Source organism: Crocodylus porosus, unplaced genomic scaffold (assembly GCF_001723895.1).
Source record: "Crocodylus porosus isolate Cpor-Errol unplaced genomic scaffold, CroPor_comp1, whole genome shotgun sequence".
NCBI lineage: Eukaryota > Metazoa > Chordata > Crocodylia > Crocodylidae > Crocodylus > Crocodylus porosus.
The window spans coordinates 78,811,378-78,831,936 of NW_017728943.1; the positions used below are offsets into that span (position 1 = coordinate 78,811,378).

The 20,559-nt window shown below is 43.8% G+C and overlaps 1 protein-coding gene across 1 annotated transcript in view; it reads left to right on the plus strand.

The window, feature by feature from the left end:
• Positions 1–11,179, plus strand: part of KCNK16 (potassium two pore domain channel subfamily K member 16) — a 17,914-nt gene extending 6,735 nt beyond the window's left edge. Inside the window, exons 3-6 of the mRNA XM_019548591.1 lie at positions 4,278–4,392; positions 5,021–5,187; positions 9,043–9,208; positions 10,956–11,179. Coding sequence (XP_019404136.1) covers positions 4,278–4,392; positions 5,021–5,187; positions 9,043–9,208; positions 10,956–11,179 — 672 coding nt within the window. The remainder of the gene's footprint in view (positions 1–4,277; positions 4,393–5,020; positions 5,188–9,042; positions 9,209–10,955) is intronic.
• Positions 11,180–20,559: the final 9,380 nt, after the last annotated feature.

Consider the following 20,559-nt stretch of genomic DNA (forward strand, 5'->3'; position numbering starts at 1 on the left):
CCCTCCTCAGCCCTTAGATACTGTGCTGAGAAAAACTTTAAAAATGTATAATGCTCTGCCATGTACCTCATCCCAGATCTCTGCACTTCTTCTCCACCTCATCCTCTGCCTTCAAACTCCATTCCACAGCACCCACTGATATTCCATCTCTATGCCTTTCAGTGGAAGATGCAGAAAATTGTTGTGCTGTAGGTGCTGTAGTCCTGGACAGGAGGAAACCTGAACTAGACGGAGACCTAGAAAATGTTTCATTTATGATCTCAAGTAGGATTTGAAACCAGATCTATAGAGATGAATGGTCAGTTTTCCTATAGCATAGCCAGGGAGATGTTTGGTTTCTTTTTCTATGCTCAGAGTAATCAGTGCAACTTGGACCTGCTCCTGGTGCAATAGAGACTAGACAGAATTGTATGTTTAAATAACACTTTTTATATGTCCCTTAAAATAGTGTAACGGCCAGTAACAAACCTCTCTACTGCCACTGACAGATGATCTTTTTAACTAATACAGGGCAGGACCATAACAAATCCCTAAATTAATAAACCCCTCTTTTTCCTGCTTGAGACATATCCAGTTTCAGGGTTGGTGTCCCTCTTTCTGTTACCTGTTTCAATCAGGCCCTCAGCCTTCTGCAAAAAGAATACCAGGTTTGCATTGTAATCTTGCCCCACTGTGGTAGAGATCCTTAAGCAACATTTCCCCAATCTATATCTAGTAGCTGGATTTGAGCAAGCAGTGAAATGCAGATCACAGAAAACAAATAATTCTGCCTGTCCGTAAGGGCCATGCTGTGATATAAATATAATGGCAAGTATCTTACACTGTTTGGCACAATACTAATGATAGCAGAGAAAGCCAAGAACATCCTGATTCCCAGTTCTAAGCTTCACCCAGATATTTTCATATGGCTAAACAGTTGTTTGGTTCAGTCTTGAATAGCTTAGGAAGTTCACTGAGGCCCAGGTTTGCAGTGGTGTCATTGAGAGAAAAACTTTGTTCGTTTTTTGTAGCAAGTATGAAGAATGTGCTTTAACTGCTAGCTGTTCTGCAGAAAACCAGAAGAGGGCACTACACTGTCAGCTACAAGGGCTTAAGTGCCTTATGCAGAATTGTGCCTAGGGCAGGCCATTAAGTTTAGGGCTCATCATCACCCCCAGACCCTTTTAAATACCTCTCCAGTACCTATGAATAAGTGGGAATGGAGTTCCACTCAAATGAAGTCCCTGGTTCTCAGGTACTACATAGATGCCATCTCCAGTTTTTATCATTTAGCTATACAGTCAAAAGAAGCCTGTCTTATAAATCTGAAGTGGGCCTCTACTCTGGAAAGTGACAATGTACACAGTATTGTCAGACTCTGTCCTCATAGTGTGTCATCGTCACCAGACTCACTTTGCTCAGGTGACAAGTAAAAAGATGGATATTCTGCCTGCTAGCCCCACAACCCCATACCCTAGGATCATGGAATAAACCTAAGGTTCATTCCTGCACATATCTTACTGCTATTGAGCTGATTCTGCATGTAACAGAGCAACGTTTCCATCAGCTGCACTGATTCCACTGTGCTAAAAGAAAACCTGAGTGATGAATGGGCAATGAACAGAGCCATCGATCCGCAGAGCCTTCCCTTCCTTAGTCCTGGGCTCCCCAACACCACAGTTCTGCTGATGCACCTCAGAACTGATTTGCAATCATTCCCGTTTCCCCATTCTCTCTCCTGCACAGCCCTGATAGGAACTGCACTGATGAAAACCTGAAGAAAGATAGACTGCTTTGCCAAGAGACCCAAACTTTTGGAAAGTCCGGATCCAAACACTGGCCCCATCCCTGATAAAAGCTTATTTTGTCAGAAAATTAAGCAAATTTGACTCTGGAGACAGATACGAAACAGATAACTTGAGTCAGAAGAAGACATTTTTATGGTTCTCTCTCTAACCATACCCACAATTTCAGCCATAAATCAACTGAAATACCTTCTTGCCCAGAGGGTTAACCGCTTGGCTATGGTCCAGGAGACTGCACCACATGTCAGGGGAAGAAAGGAACACAAAAGTGGCATAAAGATCAACTGTACTGTCACCAGATTTTGGTATAGCTCTGGAAGGCTTATACTTTTAAAATAAAGTAGAGCATCTAAAGGTAGCCACAGATTGATGCAGCATGGTGGTTATGCCAGCTGGGTCCCTTTCCCTCCAGCCACACTCTACACCAACTTCAGGAAGAGATAGAGGTTAAAGCCGTTATGCTGGCTTTCCCCCCAAAAAATCCCTCTTGCATTGGTATGATCTCTCCACATCTGAATATATCTGCTGCATGGCCAGTTTCTTCTGGTGTGCTGTGCCCAAAGCAGCCACGCCACACAAAGACAGGTTATGCAAATGGTGGCCCAGAAAGAGTGCTACACAGCCAGAGGATTCAAAATGTATTTTAAAAAATGCCTTGTGTTTTCCTTCTGGTCTTTGTGATGTGACAGTTACACCTCTGAGCATTTACACTTTGAACTGAAAAGAATCCAAGATCGCTCCTTTCCAGTCTGTAAGTTATAGCTGAGATGGTTTCCAACACTCTTAAAGGGAAAGGGCTGTGCTTAGAGGTATACCTAAGCACTTTGGTGGTGCATAGGCCAGCATCAGTGGCTAAGTTTCTGGAAATGGCTACAGGGCCAGGTCAGCAGCTCATCAGTGGCTATTTTTACTCCCCCCCACTTCCCCCGCAGAACTGATGTCCAGGGCTGGTACCCTAGTTTTCTCCTCCCTTAGCTATGCAACTGGCTTAGGGGTTGCAAGATTTTCTTGTCCCTTAGGAGATTTCAAGATTTCATTCTCTCATAACTCCCAAATAGAAAATAAGGCAGTGACTTTGGATAATTTGATGTGTCCAACTCACTGGAAAATCAGAAGTTTTTAATGATTAGTACAAACATGTTGGTGACAGCAAGGAGAAAAATATGAATGACACTGCTGTAATAGAAACGACTATGGTAAGATGCACAGCAACTTTATTCTGATGAGTATCAGACTCTTTGCAGATTCCCAAACACTGCTGAAATTGTTACTGAAAGAAAAATTTAATGTATTATACCGGGAACCAACCAAAAGTTCTGTTAGTATTCAGGGCATGTCCACTAATATTGTAGAAACTCTGCAGTCCAGACTGCCCAGTACCGAGGCACTGCAGAGGTAATACTTCCAGCGGCCATCAAGGATCTGAGCTGTGAAGGAGAATGGCACAAACGGGGGGGATCTCATGCTTCTTGGGCCAGCTGAGGCTGCAATCCTTGTTGAGGCAGCACACTTCAGCACCTCCATGTCTTGTATCACTCAACAGCAACCCTTTTTCTAATTACAAAAGAATAGGGTGATGGGTGCACAAATAAGTTGCATTCAGCTGTTAAGGGGAGGATGAGGGCCATGATGGTGTGGGACCTCACAAGTGACGGATGACAAATGTCGAGTCACAGAACCATAACAGATGAGTGAAAGATATCTACTACCTTGTGACGAGAACATTACTGCAGTTAGGAAATGTTCTACTCACTTGAGGCCATTTATTTGTCCAACAAGTAAAATACTCATTGCAATGGTACCTGCAAAGTTGTACCCGCTTTATACACTGTCTTTGTTGCCTGCAACACCCAGTAGGTGAAAACCATTTGGAGCAGCAGTAGATGTCTCTTCATTTAACTCCAGCTGAGAGGTACTGTGTCAGACAAGGAGGAAGGTGCTTGAGATGATTGGTAAAGACATGGAGTGAAGACATCACGAGCAAAAAACAGGCCTTGCCTTAGTGCTCAAACAGAGGGTTTACAGATGATCCAGTCATGTCCTTCACACTCTTACATGGGAAGCTTTAAGTCTGAGATGAGATGGTGAGCTGGAAGGAAGGAGAAGAGCTCCTGCCTTTATTGTAATGACATAATTCACTTTGTTTTTTGTCTGAGCATTTTTTATGTCCTTGGTATTCCCTTCCCTTCATCCTCCAACTAGTAAATGAAAGAGTCCTGCTTAGATGGTACAGTTCTACAAAATGAGTGCACAGGTCTTTGGCTAGCCTTACTCCACAGGTCTTTGTTGTGCTACAAGAGGAATCTTACCGGCCCTCCAGGCCCAAGTCTGTGCTCTCTGGTGACCCCACTGCTCACTGTACTTCTGTGCCAGTGACACTGTACTTCTGTCTATTCATCATCATTTAGTTGTCCATTCTTTAACCTGGCAACCTTCCTACCCTGAGTTTGTGAGGGTGGCTCATCTGTGTTCTCTTGGCCTCTTCTGCTTCAGGTTATCATGGAAGCATGGGAGAAAGGGGTCAACCCAGAAGGAAACTCTACCAACCCTAGCAACTGGGACTTCAGCAACTCTTTCTTTTTTGCTGGAACTGTTGTCACCACTATAGGTGAGGTGTCCTCTCTTCTATTAAACACATCCTCTGTAAGCAAGGGCTTCCTCCAACTGTCCTGTGAAGGACCAAATCATTAATACTTCCTGGACAATACAGTCCTGTCAGAATAGTCTCTACCATTCTATGGTATATTTATATAGCAAATTTTTCAGCCGACCTCCATTTGTGGATATTCCTTTTGCACACCAGTTTACTGTTCTTGCGAAAACAGACCAATGCCTAATCCGGAATATGAAAAAACACGTTTGCATATGTAGACTGGGTGACTTCTCCATTTGCATCAGGCATGTATTGTATCTGCTTATGCAAACAAGTAGTTGAATTTGCCACAACTTAGAGACCCAGACTGAAAAATAAAAACCCTACTGTGGAAGGTATTTCCAAATAATATTTTTTTTCAGTGTGTAATAGTGGTTGATCGTAGCTAATGCTTGAGGCCCAACCAGCTAGTATACCATTTTCTCCAGTCTAGAAAAGCGTGTATGAGTCTGCAGACTGCTGGGGCTGCATAGAACAGAGGTAAACTAAAGTCCCAAGCCCTGGAAGTTCCCCAATGGCTAGCAGACTGACTGTAAAGCCTTTGTCATACAATTGTCCTGTTTATTTTCCCTCTTCTCTGCAGGTTACGGTAACTTGGCCCCCAGTACGGTGGCTGGTCAGGTGTTCTGTGTGTTTTATGCCTTGTTTGGGGTGCCACTTAACCTAGCCTTTCTCAATCAGCTGGGAAAAGGGCTCAACGCACACCTTATCACTCTGGAGAGATGGGTGCACAAACCAGGCCGAGCCCAGGTACAGTACCCATTTCTTATCGGTCTTCCACATATTAAAGGATAGCTGGCCTTCTCAGGCACCCGGCACCTTAGGCTGAGCTGTTGCTGAGCTGTTTGTGTGCACATTCTGGGTCATAATAATAATCGTGTGGCCTCTCGGTAATCAGTAAACTGATATGTTGTGTTTATGTATGACTTTAAAGAAACTTGCTCTTTCCTGAAGGACATGATCTTTACCCCTCTTGAGCCCTGATTCAGCAAAACACTTAATCCCTGATCCCCTCTCGAGCCCTGATTCAGCAAAACACTTAATGATTTATTAATTTATAATCATGCACTTAAGCACCACTGACCTCAACACAATATAAGCACACACTTATTAAAGTACGCCACTTCTGACCTGCCTGTGGTATCTTTACAGTGTGCCAAAGCAACTTGCTTTTGAAGTGATCCATTTTAACCCAGCTTCCCTTCACCAAATGCCCTAACCATTCAGCAGCTGATTCCTTTCCCCTCTATTATTGCCTTTTTATAATGAAGACAGATGCAGAATCACTTTGGATGTCGTCTACATTAAATCCCCCATATTTAGTTTAAAAAAAAAGGCAAGGATAAAGATAAAAAGTAGATGAGATCTTTTCAAAGCCACTGCATGCTCCTGTGCAAAAGTTCTGCAAACTGGGCCCTGAAATCAGAGAAAAGAGAGAATAGGTAAGATTCCCAGCAGTCCTAATTATGAATGGTCCCTTGAAAAATGCATATCCATTCAACAGCACTTCCACACAGTCAGTTTACCATACCAGGCTGTCTCCTAAACAAGAAGTAGCACAGCACTGGTGAGAGACTGTGCCCGTCATGCTGCTCTGATGTTAATTAACATACTGGCAGCACTGTGCAGACACGACGCCACTGCTTCCGGTTAAGGAGACAGCCTATGTGGAACAGTGCAGTGAACTTGAGGGCTCTGCCACTAGGGATGGTAATTTTACCAAGTATGTCCTCCATCTCTGTCCCACTCAGCTCTAAGGACTTGCCTACATCAGACAGGCTAGAGCCATACCAACCACCACCACCACCACATCTGGAGACATAGCATATACTAACAGTATTTCAAGACTAATTTAAACTGGTTCCTCAAACAAAATCCACTATCCTAGCAAAAGGATTTTTGCTGGTATGGCTGCAAGTACAATTTGCCATCACATCTTTGTTAAATATGAATGTGATTTTACTATTATTGTTATTCCTAACTGGCATAACTACGCTTGCAAAACTTGTAGTGTAGACCAAATCTTAGCCTGCTTATCTCCTCACCTACTTTGTAAACACTGTTCTGGAAAATAGGTTAGCTCCTCTCAGACGCCATTTTTCAACAAGTATTAGGAAATTAACTGACGACTGATTCTAGCCACTCCGGGCCAGACACTTACTTTCACTTTAAAGGTCTTTTGTGACCAAGTTCTAAAATATAAGTCCTAAATAAATCAATAAAAAACAGCAATGTAGCACTTCTCTTCCAAACATTCTACCTACACACATTATCTAAGTATTTTAACACCCTCGGGACATGAGGATAATAATAATAATAATAATAATACATAAAACTTACATCAGCAATGGATGTCAAAGTTCATTATAAAGGAGGTCAGAATCATTACATACATTTTACAGATAAGAAATTGAGACACTGAGAGGGAACGTGACTTGCCCAAAGTCATCCAGCAGACCCAATCCAGGAGTAGAGCTCCCTCCTCCCCTCCTTTCCCAGGAGAATGACATAGACTTGGCACAGTCAATGAGCCTTCTATCCCTCCTATTGAAGCTGGGCCACTGAGCTGTCATAAGAACAAGAGTCATGTAAATAGTAGGAGAACAAGCATGAGGGAGAAATAACTGTAACCCAGCGATCTTCTCAAAGGGACGATTCCTGGGTGCTGGCCCCTGCTGCCAGGTTTACTCCTCCTTTTCTGTGGGGGGTTATAACTGAACTGTCTAACATGCATGCAGTCCTGGTTTTCAGGAATCAAACCCAGGAATCCCCTCATAGGCAAGGCAAAGAGTCAGGCTCCCTCTTGCTTATGACCTCTTCAGTCCCATGTTTCTAGAACTGTTGACTGCTCAGTGGCCCACCTTCAACAGGAGGAGTAGAAATGGAAAACGGAGATGGTTCTTAGTGTGAGTAGGATACTTCCTAGGAGGTGGGACATAAGGGTTTCAATCCCCTCAGGCTGGAAAGGGCCTAGAACCCAGGTTTTCTACTTCCTGGGCGAGTACTCTGAACACTAGACTATTTGCAAAAGGGGGTGGGGTGGCATGACTTTAACTAACCAAGCTTTTGAGAGAGCATGACCATGGACACTGCATTTTATAATGAACTAAATGCTGTCCATATGCTTTAGACACTGATCTGTGGTTGCTTTGGATTGCAGTAAGATAAAATCTCCCACTGTGCAGCCCTGGATCAAGTACCTAAGCTCTAATGAGGAGCTGGAGTTCAGACATACTTCTGTGCCTAAATGTTTCTTATTGACACCTTCCTCTTCAACACATAGGCCCTCTGGATTGTCCTCTGTGGATGCGTCTACACATTGCTGTATGGTGACATTGCTATGGTGCTGGGCCCTTTGGAAGTACTAAAGCATGGTGTAGTAACCACCCACACTGCGCCGTACGGGCAGCACATGCTTACATTTTATTGCTATGTCACCGTAGTGGCACACTGTAAACAAGGAATGCGCCACTACAGCAACGTAGCTAGCGATCAAGTGTAGATCTGCGTGATCACCATGTCATCACTGTACACCATACAACAACATAGCGTGTCACTATGTTGTTATAGGGTGATGTGTAAACGTGCCCTGTAGGCACCTAGTTCTTCCCGCTGTAGAGGGAACCTGGCCACCTCACCCTGTTGAAATGGATCATCCTCCTGGGACAAAACATCTATTTTTTATGAACGCTGGAGCCTAAATGTGGGTGCTTGAGAACAGTTTGGATCTGGCCCTGACCTGTGCAAAGAGAGGTAGAACTACCATTAGAACTCGGGAGTACCTGACAACCAGTCCCATGGTCAAACCGCTAAACCATTCCTTTCTCAGATTCCCCTTGTGTTGATTATTTTGTACCTGCGTGTAACAAATGCAGCCATGTATTTTGTAGGGGTAATTTAGATGACTACTTTTGACACAAGGCAAACATTTATATCAAGTGAAACACATATCCACCCAGTACTGCCAGAATGCACTTCTGTTCTGTCCACTTGTATGTTAAAAAAGGCAAACTGATTTCAACTAAACTTCATCCAAAACCAATGTGGGTTGAGATACATTAAGCCAAGTTATACATCTTAAGAAGCAGAGCATATTAAAGGAATGCTAATGCCATGTTATCAGCTCTTGTGCTTCTAACAGCTCCTGGAGTCACTTGATGAGGACAGAACCTCATCTTTCATTAAAAAACAAAAGTGAGTTTCCAGCCATCACAACTGAAGCTTGAACATGAGACCTAGGTGCATCCAAGAGGCCCACGAATCAAAAGGCAAACCAAAAAATGCATCTATCTATCTATCTAAAACATCATGATCTTCTGAGACCCAACTCCTGATTTTTGAATGCTGGAAGTTGACATTACAGCGGACAAATGTTCTGGGAGGCATGCTCTGCCTAGGCATTGTTTCAGACTGTATTTACTGAATGCAACTGATTCATGCCTGCGTTTCATGGGAAAAGATGAGCATTTGTTCATTCTTTCTATCTTGTCTATTGGTCCTGTGGTAATTGGGCTTTGTAGCACTATTACATAACCTAAAATCCAGTACCAGTACAAAAACAGACATGACACGCTACTGAGTTGCCCTTTTCTTTCTCTCCTGCAGGTGGTGCAGACTCTGGCCATAGCTCTCTTTTTGGTCACTGGGACCTTGCTTTTTCTAGTGTTCCCCCCAATGATTTTCAGTTATGTTGAAGGCTGGAGTTATGGAGAAGGCTTCTACTTCACCTTTATCACCCTCAGCACCATTGGATTTGGGGACTATGTAGTAGGTAATGAAGGGGTTGGTTTGGGGGAACTTCATGAGCTTATGTTCTTCCATCACTGTTCACTAGAGTTAACTGTTGAAGTTACTGATATTACACCAGTGGGAAACTGGCCCTTTGTTTCTGTGGACTCTACAGACAGATGGATTAACTAGTGCCAGCTATGCTGATAGATTTAGCACTATAGGGTTTATTCCACCGGGAGCCAGATTAAGACCCACCACACTTACTCCACACTAACCACTGAACATCCATTCAGCAGTAACTGCTGCCAACCTAATTTAGACTTCAGCCAGAGGCCTACAGGTGAAAGACTCTGTAGCCCCTTTGAGGCTCAGGTTAGGGTTGTTTTGATTAGTTTCTTCCCTGTATGAAAGAGACCAAGCTACCAAGATTATAGTTATGGGGTGAACCCTAGTTAAACCCAGAGAGAAGGCTTGTGTAAGAAGGTGTACTAAATGGCAGCGTACCATCTGCAGGAGTCTGGGCCAAGCAATATAGTGGTTGCTAGCAATATGTGAGACCTTTTCGCTGCACCTGGTCTTTTAAAATGAGGTACTGAATACTTGAGTACACTGTTTACATTAGAAAAACAATAGGATCTGTCACCTTGTGAGGGATTTCTCCTCACTTTGTCCCCTGGTTTGTCAGGGAGCCAATCTTCTTTGCTGCAATGCCATATTTGGCTCACTTGGATTCAGTGAAGGAGCATACTGGAGCACTGACTGAACTACTTGTTTGGCTGGTGCAGTGAGCATCTGTTCTCTGGAAATGCCACGTGCATGTAGTGACTGTCACATTCTGATATATAACATGGCATACATTTGCTCAATAATGCATTCCCCAGATTATATCTGAGCCTGTCTATTAAGGACTCCAACGAGCTGCACACTACATATATTGGGAGCAGTGTAAAACACATTTTATTCCCAATGTATTACAGCAGGTATGTCAAACATAAAGCCCACGGGCTGGATCTGGCTTGCAAAGGCCCCCTATCTGCCTGCCCTAGTGCTGCCCCTGGGTCTGATCAGACCCACACAAGGTATGGCACACTCCCGGGGTGTGGGGCCAGTCCATAAGCTTGATCAGGCACATGGACCCTCCCCCCTCTCCACCCTCATTCTCACCCTCACCCCCCAGGGGTGCATACCTGATCTATGTGGTGAAGTCCAGCTAGTATGACTGCGTGCAGCACAGCTACTGCTCCGGCCAGACTGAGCCACATGCAGCATTCATTCCGGCCACTCCAAGATCCACAGCACATGCAACATGGGTCCCAGACCGACTGGAGCAGCCGCCAGACCAAGTATGCTAGGGGTTGGTAAAGCAGTCTGTGGGTTCAATCCAGCCCGTGGACTGGCCTCATACCAGTCATCCACCCCATGGAGCCAGATGAGTTTGACAACCCTGTATTAGAGAATCCATACACCTATACTAAAACATGGCCCTCTAGCATGGTTACAGCAGTCTTTTTTCCATAAGCAAATCATGTTACACAACCTTGTTTAAAGTTAGATGTGGTTATTGCTTATATGTAAACAAGGCGTTAGAGTTTCGGTACCATCTGCTCCAAGCCTAATTTCACACTGTGAACAGGAAAATAAGCCACAATATAATAAGTTTCCTATGAAGAATGCATGTAGTTCTCATGATCTCAGTAGATCATGCATAATTTGCCTGATGTATGTGTGTTTGGAATCCTGTTTGCCTAGCGTCCAGCCTAACACCTAGAGTTTCATGGCTTTTGCAGGCACAGATCCCAACAAGCGCTACATCTCAATCTACAGGAGCTTGGCAGCCATTTGGATTGTTTTCAGCCTGGCTTGGCTTGCTCTGGTCTTTAATCTGGGAGCTGTCCTGATGGAGAAATTCCTTCAACTAAAGTGGCCCAAATCTGACCAAGGCACAGCAGAGGAAGCTGTAACCAAGCTGGAGGATGAGTCTGCTCAACCTAGAATCCACATACCCAGCTGAGAAAGGCTCATGGAGAGCAGTTTAGAAAAAGCAAAGGCTCTCCTGCTCCCACCTCTCACACCACACAAGCCTTCTGGATAAAAGTTTGTTGGATCTACATCACGGGTTGTGGACCATTTCTGAAATAGAAGATATTTTCAGAAGCAAGAAAACTCTTTCACAGCATAAAGGCAGAAGCCAAAACAAAAACTGTTGAGGAGGTGGAACTGTGATACACATACCCCATCATTTTTCTCACCACCAGCCCTAGGACACATGCTCCTGAAAGAATTATTTGCCATCCATTTGATCTTATCACTTTATTTCCTCAAATGCAGATCTTCAGCTTTCAGAAATCCGTGGTGACTGCCTTCCAGCAGAAGTGTGAATGCATAATATCAAAGGAGTCCATCTAAAAACACTGGGAGAGAAATCACTCTTTGCTCCCAAGTGGCCACAATGAGAGAAACACAAACGGTGACGGGCGTATATATAATCACATTCACCAAATGAAACTTCCCACCCCCGTTGTGTGAAAACCTTAGCAGACTTTCTCCTTCATGTACAATTACAACATTTCTATAGCCATTTTCCCAATAATCTTTTCTTTCAAATGTGTTAACATGCCAAATCCATCCCACAGTTGTCTTCATTGGTAGAACTTCATTTGGAATGAACAGGGAGCTGGTAGCAAGTTATGATCTCAGACCATTTCCCAAGCCCCTTGGAAGCAGTTCTGTGAGCCAAATATTGATGCAAGTAGATCTTTTTGTTTCTGACTGTTTCAGGACTGCTTTACCAGTGTGTGGTTCTTGCTTTGGGCCAGTTAATTAAGAAGCTGACTATATGGACTTCATACCATCCATCTGACCCTAGGCAAGGCTGACAGGCTGCAGCTATTCCAAATTCTGCCTTCAGATACATACATGACATCTTTTGGTAGGAATGAGGAATTTGGCATTGTTTTCTAATGCCAGGATTTGCTTTTCTAAGAAGCTAGAAAAGCAAAGCAAAAACTGCATGCAAGCAGCTGATACTAGTTTGGTTACAGAACCATAGAAATGTGGTCATAGTGTACTGAAAGTATTAAAACTTTATAAAGGGTTAATAAATCATACAATAGATGTTTTAGTAAATGGTTAATCAATTATTCCAGACTGTTATAATTCTCAGCAGACCAGTAGGTTACCTATAGCCACGGATAATATCTGCTCTGGATATGCTTGTAACCAACTTAATGCTATACTATAATTCATAAAATGTGCTTATATCATACAATAACTACTTATAAACCCATTTAGGAATAGAACATTCATCTAAAGTATGAGTGAAATACAACTGGACATGCAGAATTCATCAAACCGGCCATTGTAGTGCTGGGGTGGTGTTATTGTCCAGGAATTATGTGAGAGGTATTTTTCATCAGGTCTGATGAAGAATGCCTTGCATTTGACAGTGTGTTTAAGTCTATCCCAACATACAGTTGGTTCAATAAAAAATATCCACAAAAATCCTTGCCTGTCACATCAGCTGAGCTATGATTTGCAGAAAATACAGTTTATCATGTCAGCCTTTCAATTCTTCAATATTTCATTATGAGAAAATGTCACAAAATGTGAGAGATCTGTATTGCCTAGAAAGCACAGGGGTGACTTCTCCCACCCACCTGCTTTGCTGGATTCAATGTTCTGGGAAGTTTCATATCATGTTTGTTTTTGTATCTCACCCAGCTTGTCTTCATTACTCATAGTAGATACCTATAGACTCCAGCCTGGCTACTCTAGTCCGAAATGCTGGAATATGAGTAGGCAGCTATCAGCTTTATTGGGTTCCTTCAATAAAGTCTGGAATACCTAGATCCCTTCCTAAACCCCATTCTAGTCTAGCTACCACCTACTTCACAATTCTTACCTATATAGGCCTCATACAGACATTCATTTTCTCCTGGGAGTCTCTGTTCTCCCAGGAAAATCCACAAGTATACAGATGTTCAGGCTTTTTCTTCCAGAGTAAAAATGGATGATTCAGGAGAAAGATAACCTGGGAACAACTGTTTGTCCTGGGAGAGTGAATGTCCGTACATGCCATAGATCTTCTCTCCCAGCACTGATCTGCTACTTGCCGCTTCCTACAATCTCATTAGTGGAAGAGCCTTCTCCTCTGCACTCTCCTTCATCTGGAATCTGTCTTATCCAGCTTGTAGATCTCATAAGGAAAATCTCCCCAACCTATATTCTGCTTAGATCCACTCTTCTCTCTACCTCAGACCAGATAACCTAATATTCACTAGAAGCTGTCTTTATACAACTATGATTAGTAAATACATACTTCCCACTTTCTCATAAAATGTTGCTATAAAACATTTTATGCTGTGGTTTATACAGAAAGAAACTATTCAAGTACTAATAATGTTGTACTGATGTGTGTATACTGATCAATTCCATCTAGCCCCCCCCCATTCTTCCAGGGCTTCCTGACTTGCCTAGTCAGCACAAACCATGTGCTATGCCATAAAAGGCAAGTAAGCAACATACTTTTCATTGAGTTGCATGCTACTAAATATTCTAAGTGTGCAAACAGATGCAAAACATGCCTAATATGTTGGAGAGGTATCCGCTACTTTTCCCCTCCATACAGCAGCCTGACGGGGAAGAGCTGGAGTCTCTACTTCCTCGTCTATTCCTCCTGCCAGTGAATAACTTCTCTGCCTGCATTTGGGCTTACTAAGTAGCAGCAAAGTGAGACAGACTAACTGGTGTTTGGTCAGTTAGCACTGTTGCCCACATGGTTCTGCAAAATACACATGAAAGCAAGCAGAGACTAGTTAATTTTACTGTGTTGCTGCTGTTTTTAGCTGTCTGTGCTCACATGGGAGGATACATTAGTGCTGTGCCAGGTCACATTTGAGACCTTGCTAAAAGAAAAAGAAGCTGTGCAAATATCGCACCCCCAAACTGGTGGTAGGTATTTCCTGTTCACCACCACAGGGTATGTTCAAGGCCCAGAGGTGGGAATCTTAAAAATGTCTAACCTCCAAGGTTAAACTTACAGGAGAGGTATGCTTATAGCAGGAACTTCCTTTTTCCATGGATGGACAAATGCATTGCAGTGTTTCTCAGCCACTGTTGCCTGACCCTCAGGTGGGTAGCGAGCGGGTGACTTCCAGGACACAACCCACCCAATGGGGAAGAGAAGCTGGCAGATTCATGCAGTCACTAGGACCCCACAGGAGCTGGAGGAAGGCAAGAAAGAAATGCCTTGTTCCCCTTCTCACTGCTGTTGCTAATAACCCAAATCCTGCAGCCTGTACAGAAAGGAGAGCTCTTGTTTTCTCGCACAGTGCTCAGTTCTGAGGAGGGGAAGCAGCATTTTGATGGGTTTGAGGTTGACATCACAGCCTGCAAATGCACCATGTGGAAGAGAAGCAACTGCTGCACCCCTATGGAGGCCACCAAGCCAGCACCACCCCTATGCTCATTCCACAGATCCACTTACCAAGTAAATCCTTCTCCATTTTAGAGCAACAGGTCCACCAGCACCTCCCACTCAGCACCACAATACTGTCTACAAGTGTATGGCATAACCCCAATCTCAGAATCTTTTGAACTGTGGGATTCAGATGGATGCTGGCAGGAAATCACAAATGTTTTGGGGGTCTGAGGTGAAAAAGGCTGAAAATCCCACATGTAGAATAGCCCGCCAAACTTACAGCATTTAGTCTAAGCACAAAATGAAATCATTCAGGATTTGCAGGTTAATCTTTCAATTACTGTATTTGTTATAAGCATTTTAAGTGGTCCTTTTAGGAATTTGAAGTGGCCTCACCTTTTCCTTTTCAATTGTTCTAAAGAAATAATTTATTGATTTTTTTTTTTTAATTTGCAAATGGGTGCACTTCTAGACACTAGGCCTTAACTTTCATTTGTTGGGATGTTTTACATAATATTTTTATATAACATCTATGTATTAACTAGTGTAGATGCATGTATGTAATATTTCAGTATGGTTACTTCTAGTAGGTTGCATTGTGTGAGTAATTGATTTTTAAAATAAGTTAAAAAAAATCAAAGACATTTGCCCACTTTGATGAGATGTCAAATTTTGAATGTAATCTTGTATGTGATCATTTTCGCACCCTTATAAGTTCCAATGTACAGTCTATGGAGATACTGAGATTCTGATTTTAAAATTATTAGCATCACTCAGATATTAAATAACTGTGCATTGGAGAGTACTACTTGAGGCTGTGCACAGTGCAAGCTGATTTTTCAGTTCTTTGAGGAATATGTTGAGATCTCTACTACCTTCGTGTTTGTGATACACTACCAAGTGTTACTAGTAAAACTTACTTTATATTAGCATATCCTTACATGTTATACTGCTCTACTGGAAAGAGGAGGCAGTACTGTGAGATTTTAAAGATGCTCGGTTTGTACAATTATACAAAAATAAAGGGGATAGAAGTGACTATGAAGTATTTCCCAGTTGAATATTGGCAGAAAAATAGTCACCCACATTATGCTCCCTAGGCTGCAGTCTCTACATGAAAGAATCTATCATGAAAGTTAATGCAATTGTTGCTCAGGATGTTCCACCCTTGATACGATATTTTCAGTCAAGCAACTGGAAGGGAAGTGTAGAGAAAAACGGATGCCACTGTACATAGCCTTCATTGATCTGACAAAGGTTTTTGATATGGTGAAAAGACACAGCTTTTTTACTGTTCTGAAGAAACTGGGTTGTCCCCCCAAATTCTTGAACATCATTCATTCATTACATCAAGGTATGAAGGCAACTGTAGTATATGAAAACAAAGAATCAAATGCGTCTGATATTAACAACAGGATGAAACAAGGTTGTGGCTTAGCCCCCATGCTCTTTAACATCTACTTTTCATTCTTACTTCTTCATACACTCAAGGACAGCAATGATGGCATTTATCTTTGAACCAGACTAGATGGAGACTTGTTCAGCATTGCATGGTTTAGAGCAAAAACCAAAGTGAAAGAGCTGGTACTGGGAGAATTCCTGTTTGCGGATGACACAGCCTGGGTTGCCCACAGTGAATCTTCCCTACAAAATCTCATGGGCAGATTTTCAAAATCATGCAAGAGCTTTGGGATGGCAATTAGTCTCAAGAAGACTGTAGTGATCATGTACCAAGGGGTGGAAAAACCAATACATCACTCTGGAGGGTAAATCTCTTGGTGTCATTGACAGCTTTTACTACTTCAGTTCTATGATCAGCAGGAACCTTGACCTTCAGACTGAACTAACAGAATCAGAAAAGCAACTAAGAATTTCAGGCTATTACAGAAATGTCCATGGAATAATAGCAACCTATAAAGGTGAAGATGCGAATTTATGAAGCTTGTGTGCTGTTCTCCGTTTCATGGTTCAGAAGTGTGGACTACATATGCTAGGCTTATCAAGAGATTGAACTGCTTGCACGTGACATGCCTGCCTAAGATCCCTAAAATAACACAGGAAGACAAAATACCAAATACAGAGGTGCTGAAGCATGTAAGACTGATACACCTAGGCTGCTTTCAGATGTTAAAAAAACCAAAACAAAATTGCACTTTACCAGAAGCAGCAGCATGTTACTTCAGCCTGATTCTGCAGCATCTGTATAGATCGGGCACTTTAGCGGGGGGGTTTTGGCGCTTTTAGCTAAAGCTGATTCAGTCAGCTATTAGATAAAAGTGCCAAAAAAGCCCCACTAAAGCACCTGATCTTTACAGATGCTGCAGAGCAGGGTTAAAGTAATGTGCTCCCGCTTCTGGGCATGCACAGAGCCTGGCATGGGAATGCACCGAGTTTAAATAAAGTGCTTTTGGGGGTGGGGAGGGCTACATTTGCAAACACCCTTGGAAACAACTATCAAAAAGAGGAGGTTGCGATGGCTCAGTCATGTCAGAAGAATGGGAGGTGATCACCTCTTCACGAATATTTTGTAAAGTGAGATTTGAGACAGCTGTGGAAAGTGGAGTCACCCCCTATGGTGGTACCACAATGTGTGCAAAAATTATATGAAGTCATTCAACATCGATGTAGAAAGCTGGGAGAAGTGTGTAGAATCCTGTCTGAATTGGAGGGAATGTCTGGTACTGGGTGCACAAAAGCGAAGTGAGAAAGAAGAAAACAGCACACTGTAAACTTGAACTCTAATCACACAACACAAGGACTTGTGAAACTTGTAACAAGTTGTGTCGAATTGGGACTGTCAGCCACAAGCAGATTAATCAGACACCTGACTAGACCTCTTACGTGTACACCATGATCCAGAGGATTGACAGTTACCATCTACATGCATCTGCCCGTGATGTTGAATCCTGTTGGTAAAAACCTGGGTTTATGCTGGGCAGGTCCAAACACCTCCCTGAGCAGTGTAAGTCATTTGTCTGCCAGTACTGATCCACCAGGGCACTGATCTATCAGGTCAAGGCCTATATAGATCTTACATAATCTATACCAGTGCAAATGGACTTCCAACAACATTTTCACAATAAATATGTGAGAAGATGTCGCTATACTAGTGTGGTTGAACGTTATGATGAAAGTGACTTATTAACCACTACTGCTTGTTAACCACACACTTTGTGTGAGTATTGCTTTAACTGATATTTATGTGTAATATTTGTGTTACAAGGAAATACACTTGAGCAACTTTAACTCCAAAATCTAGATAGGAGCCTTAATGACAGGCTAAGAAAGGCACAGTACTCTCCATTCTACCCCATGTGCCAGTAACAAATTACACCCACTTTTCCTCTTCTGGTGTCTGGCGTATAAACAGACACAAGATCCAGGTACCCTGCTAAGGGATTAAAAGGCTACTTTTTACTTCTTCTCTTGTCCCTGCATGGGTTTCTGGTCCAAGCTTTAACTTAGTACATCTTTGGTGTCTCAGCCGGAGGAGGGGAAAGGGACAGTTGTTTCTTGTTGCAGGAAAAGCTTGAAGTGATAAGGCCTATACTATTTGAGACTTAAAGAAGCACTTGATGCAGTCCTGCACAACAGACTAATCCATCAAATTAACAATTTTTTTCTACTAACAAGTGTAGAAAGCACCAGCCCTGCTAGGAAAAGGCACTGATTAGATCAAGAGATTTCAATTTTTTAAAGCATGGATCATAGCTCAGGATAGATGTGGTTTCATGTTTTCATTTCTCTCCCCTTCACCTGCAAATATTAGTCCTGGAGCATCCCCAGTGATTGCTTACACAGCTAAACTGTATCAAGACAATATCTGAAACTGCTATGTACTGTGATTTCCTAGCTAGGCATAATGAGGAAGGCAGGGTCACCAGCCTTTCTGCAGGTCACCAGTAACACTGTTAAGGGTTTCAGAGACCACAGTTTGAATATCTCTGGGTTCAATGATTGTGGTCAATTTATATTGGCAGATGAAACAGAACCCTTTGGAAAACAGCAACATGCCCAATGCTATCCATTCTTGAAATATAACACACTCATAGGGAGGTGTCAACAAGCCTGTCTGCAGCTTTGTGAATGAGACTTAGATGAACCATTAACACAATAGGGCTCAGAGACCAAACACAGAAAGACCTGGATGGGCTGCCACAATTACCAGAATAGGTAGGAGGTAATGAGATAAGTGGTGATGAGGATGAGCTGTCAAGACATGTGCATTAATCACACCCTGCCTAGACAACACAGGGAAGAAGAGACCTCCAAGCACACCCTCTGATTGAGATCAGTAAAGCCCACAAGAGAGCCTGCTTAGCCCCAGCTGACACTTTCCTCTGAATTTCTCTCTTCTAAAGCAACTCCTCTCAGCAGTTTGATTCCTCCTCAGTATCTCCCCACCCACTCTGAGCCAGGGAGTAAGAGGTGTCAGGCAGTGGCACCACTTGCCTTTGCTTTGGTCATCCCCTCCTTAATTGATTCTGGGAGGGGAGGATGGGGAGTGAAGCTGCTGTGAATTTCATCACTTCATCACTGTGGCTGCCCCAGGTACCAGTGTGTGGCTTGCACCCACCCTTACACATCGCTGTGGAATTTGCCTCCCACCCACTGTGTTACAGAGAATTAGATGGTATGTGTGCAGTCTGCAGCAGACTTCAGTGCCATTTCACTAGCCATCATTTCTAGAACTGGAGCTATAGACTTGAGCGGGTCCTGTATATCCGGACAGGAATTAGGTGTAGCTGTCCAATGCCGGCGATCTGGTCTGTAGGCCCAAAGCCCCCATAGTAACAATATTACATTTCACCTAGGCTGTAAACTGCTTCAGTAGGGACCACCCAGAAGCTGGTAGCAAGAACTGTCTGGGAAGTAGGGTTGCCAACTCTAATTGAAGTTATTCTAGGAGATTTTTTCCCCCAACATGACATAATGTCATTCATTTTATTTTCTTAAAATATCCTATTAAAATCTCCCAGATTGCTTTCAGTAGTCACTGGGGGGATCGATGCTGATTCTGCTAGGCTCCCAGCCAGTCCAGGAGGGCTGGCAAACCCTACCCAGAAGGTCTACAAGTCTGTACGCGGGAAGCACGTGGGGACCCAGCACTTTGGCAAGCCAGGAAGGCAGTTTAGAAAAGGCCCATGAGGTTGTTTGGGGGGCCATGTGCCCTCCAGACATGGGAGTGCCACGGCTCAGGGGGCTGGAGCTGTCATTCTCCACCAAGTGCACTGGCATCCTGCTGTGGTCACAGACTATGGGTGCAAGGTGGGGGCCCTTGGGACCAGACAGCTGGTGGGGAAAGGAGGCCATGCTCCACCAAGCACATTGGCAACCTGCTGCCATTGGCATCCCGCTGGTCACAGACTATGGGTGCAGGGTGGGGGCCCTTGGGACCAGACAGCTGGGGGGGGGGAAGGGAGGCCATGCTGGGGCCTGGGCAGGGCAGGGGGAGCTGCGGGACCACAGGGAGGAGATGGGGGCTCCCCTTATGGGGCTGAAATTGGTTCTTTATTCCTGGGTGCTCTCTCGAAGCTGACCTTGCCAGGGTTCAAGGTGGCCGGCAATGAACGAGGCATGCTACAGAGTTAAGTGTTTCACCAAGCAGACGCGCCCTGTGCCTGAAGAAGGGCGGTTGTAACCGAAAGCTTCCCAAGAAGAAGTTTTCCAACTCTTTCCGTGCTGCCAACTCTCCTGATTTTGGGCGTCGTTCTCAAAGCCTGCGCCTGCGAACAGCGGAGCTCTCTCTCTGATAGAGGTACAGCCAGCTGGAAGAAAGAGCGACCTTGATCACATTCCCGCAGCGCAGACTGGAAGGACAACGCCGAAGGTTAGGAGAGCTGGCAACACCCACCGCTTGCTGAGCCGCGGTAAGAAAGGAGAGCCCGGGCTGCCCAGCAAACGCGCGCTGCGTGAGAGGAGCCCCGGCGTCCAGCCCGGAGCCAAGCTCATGAGGCGACGTCCTGCCCGAA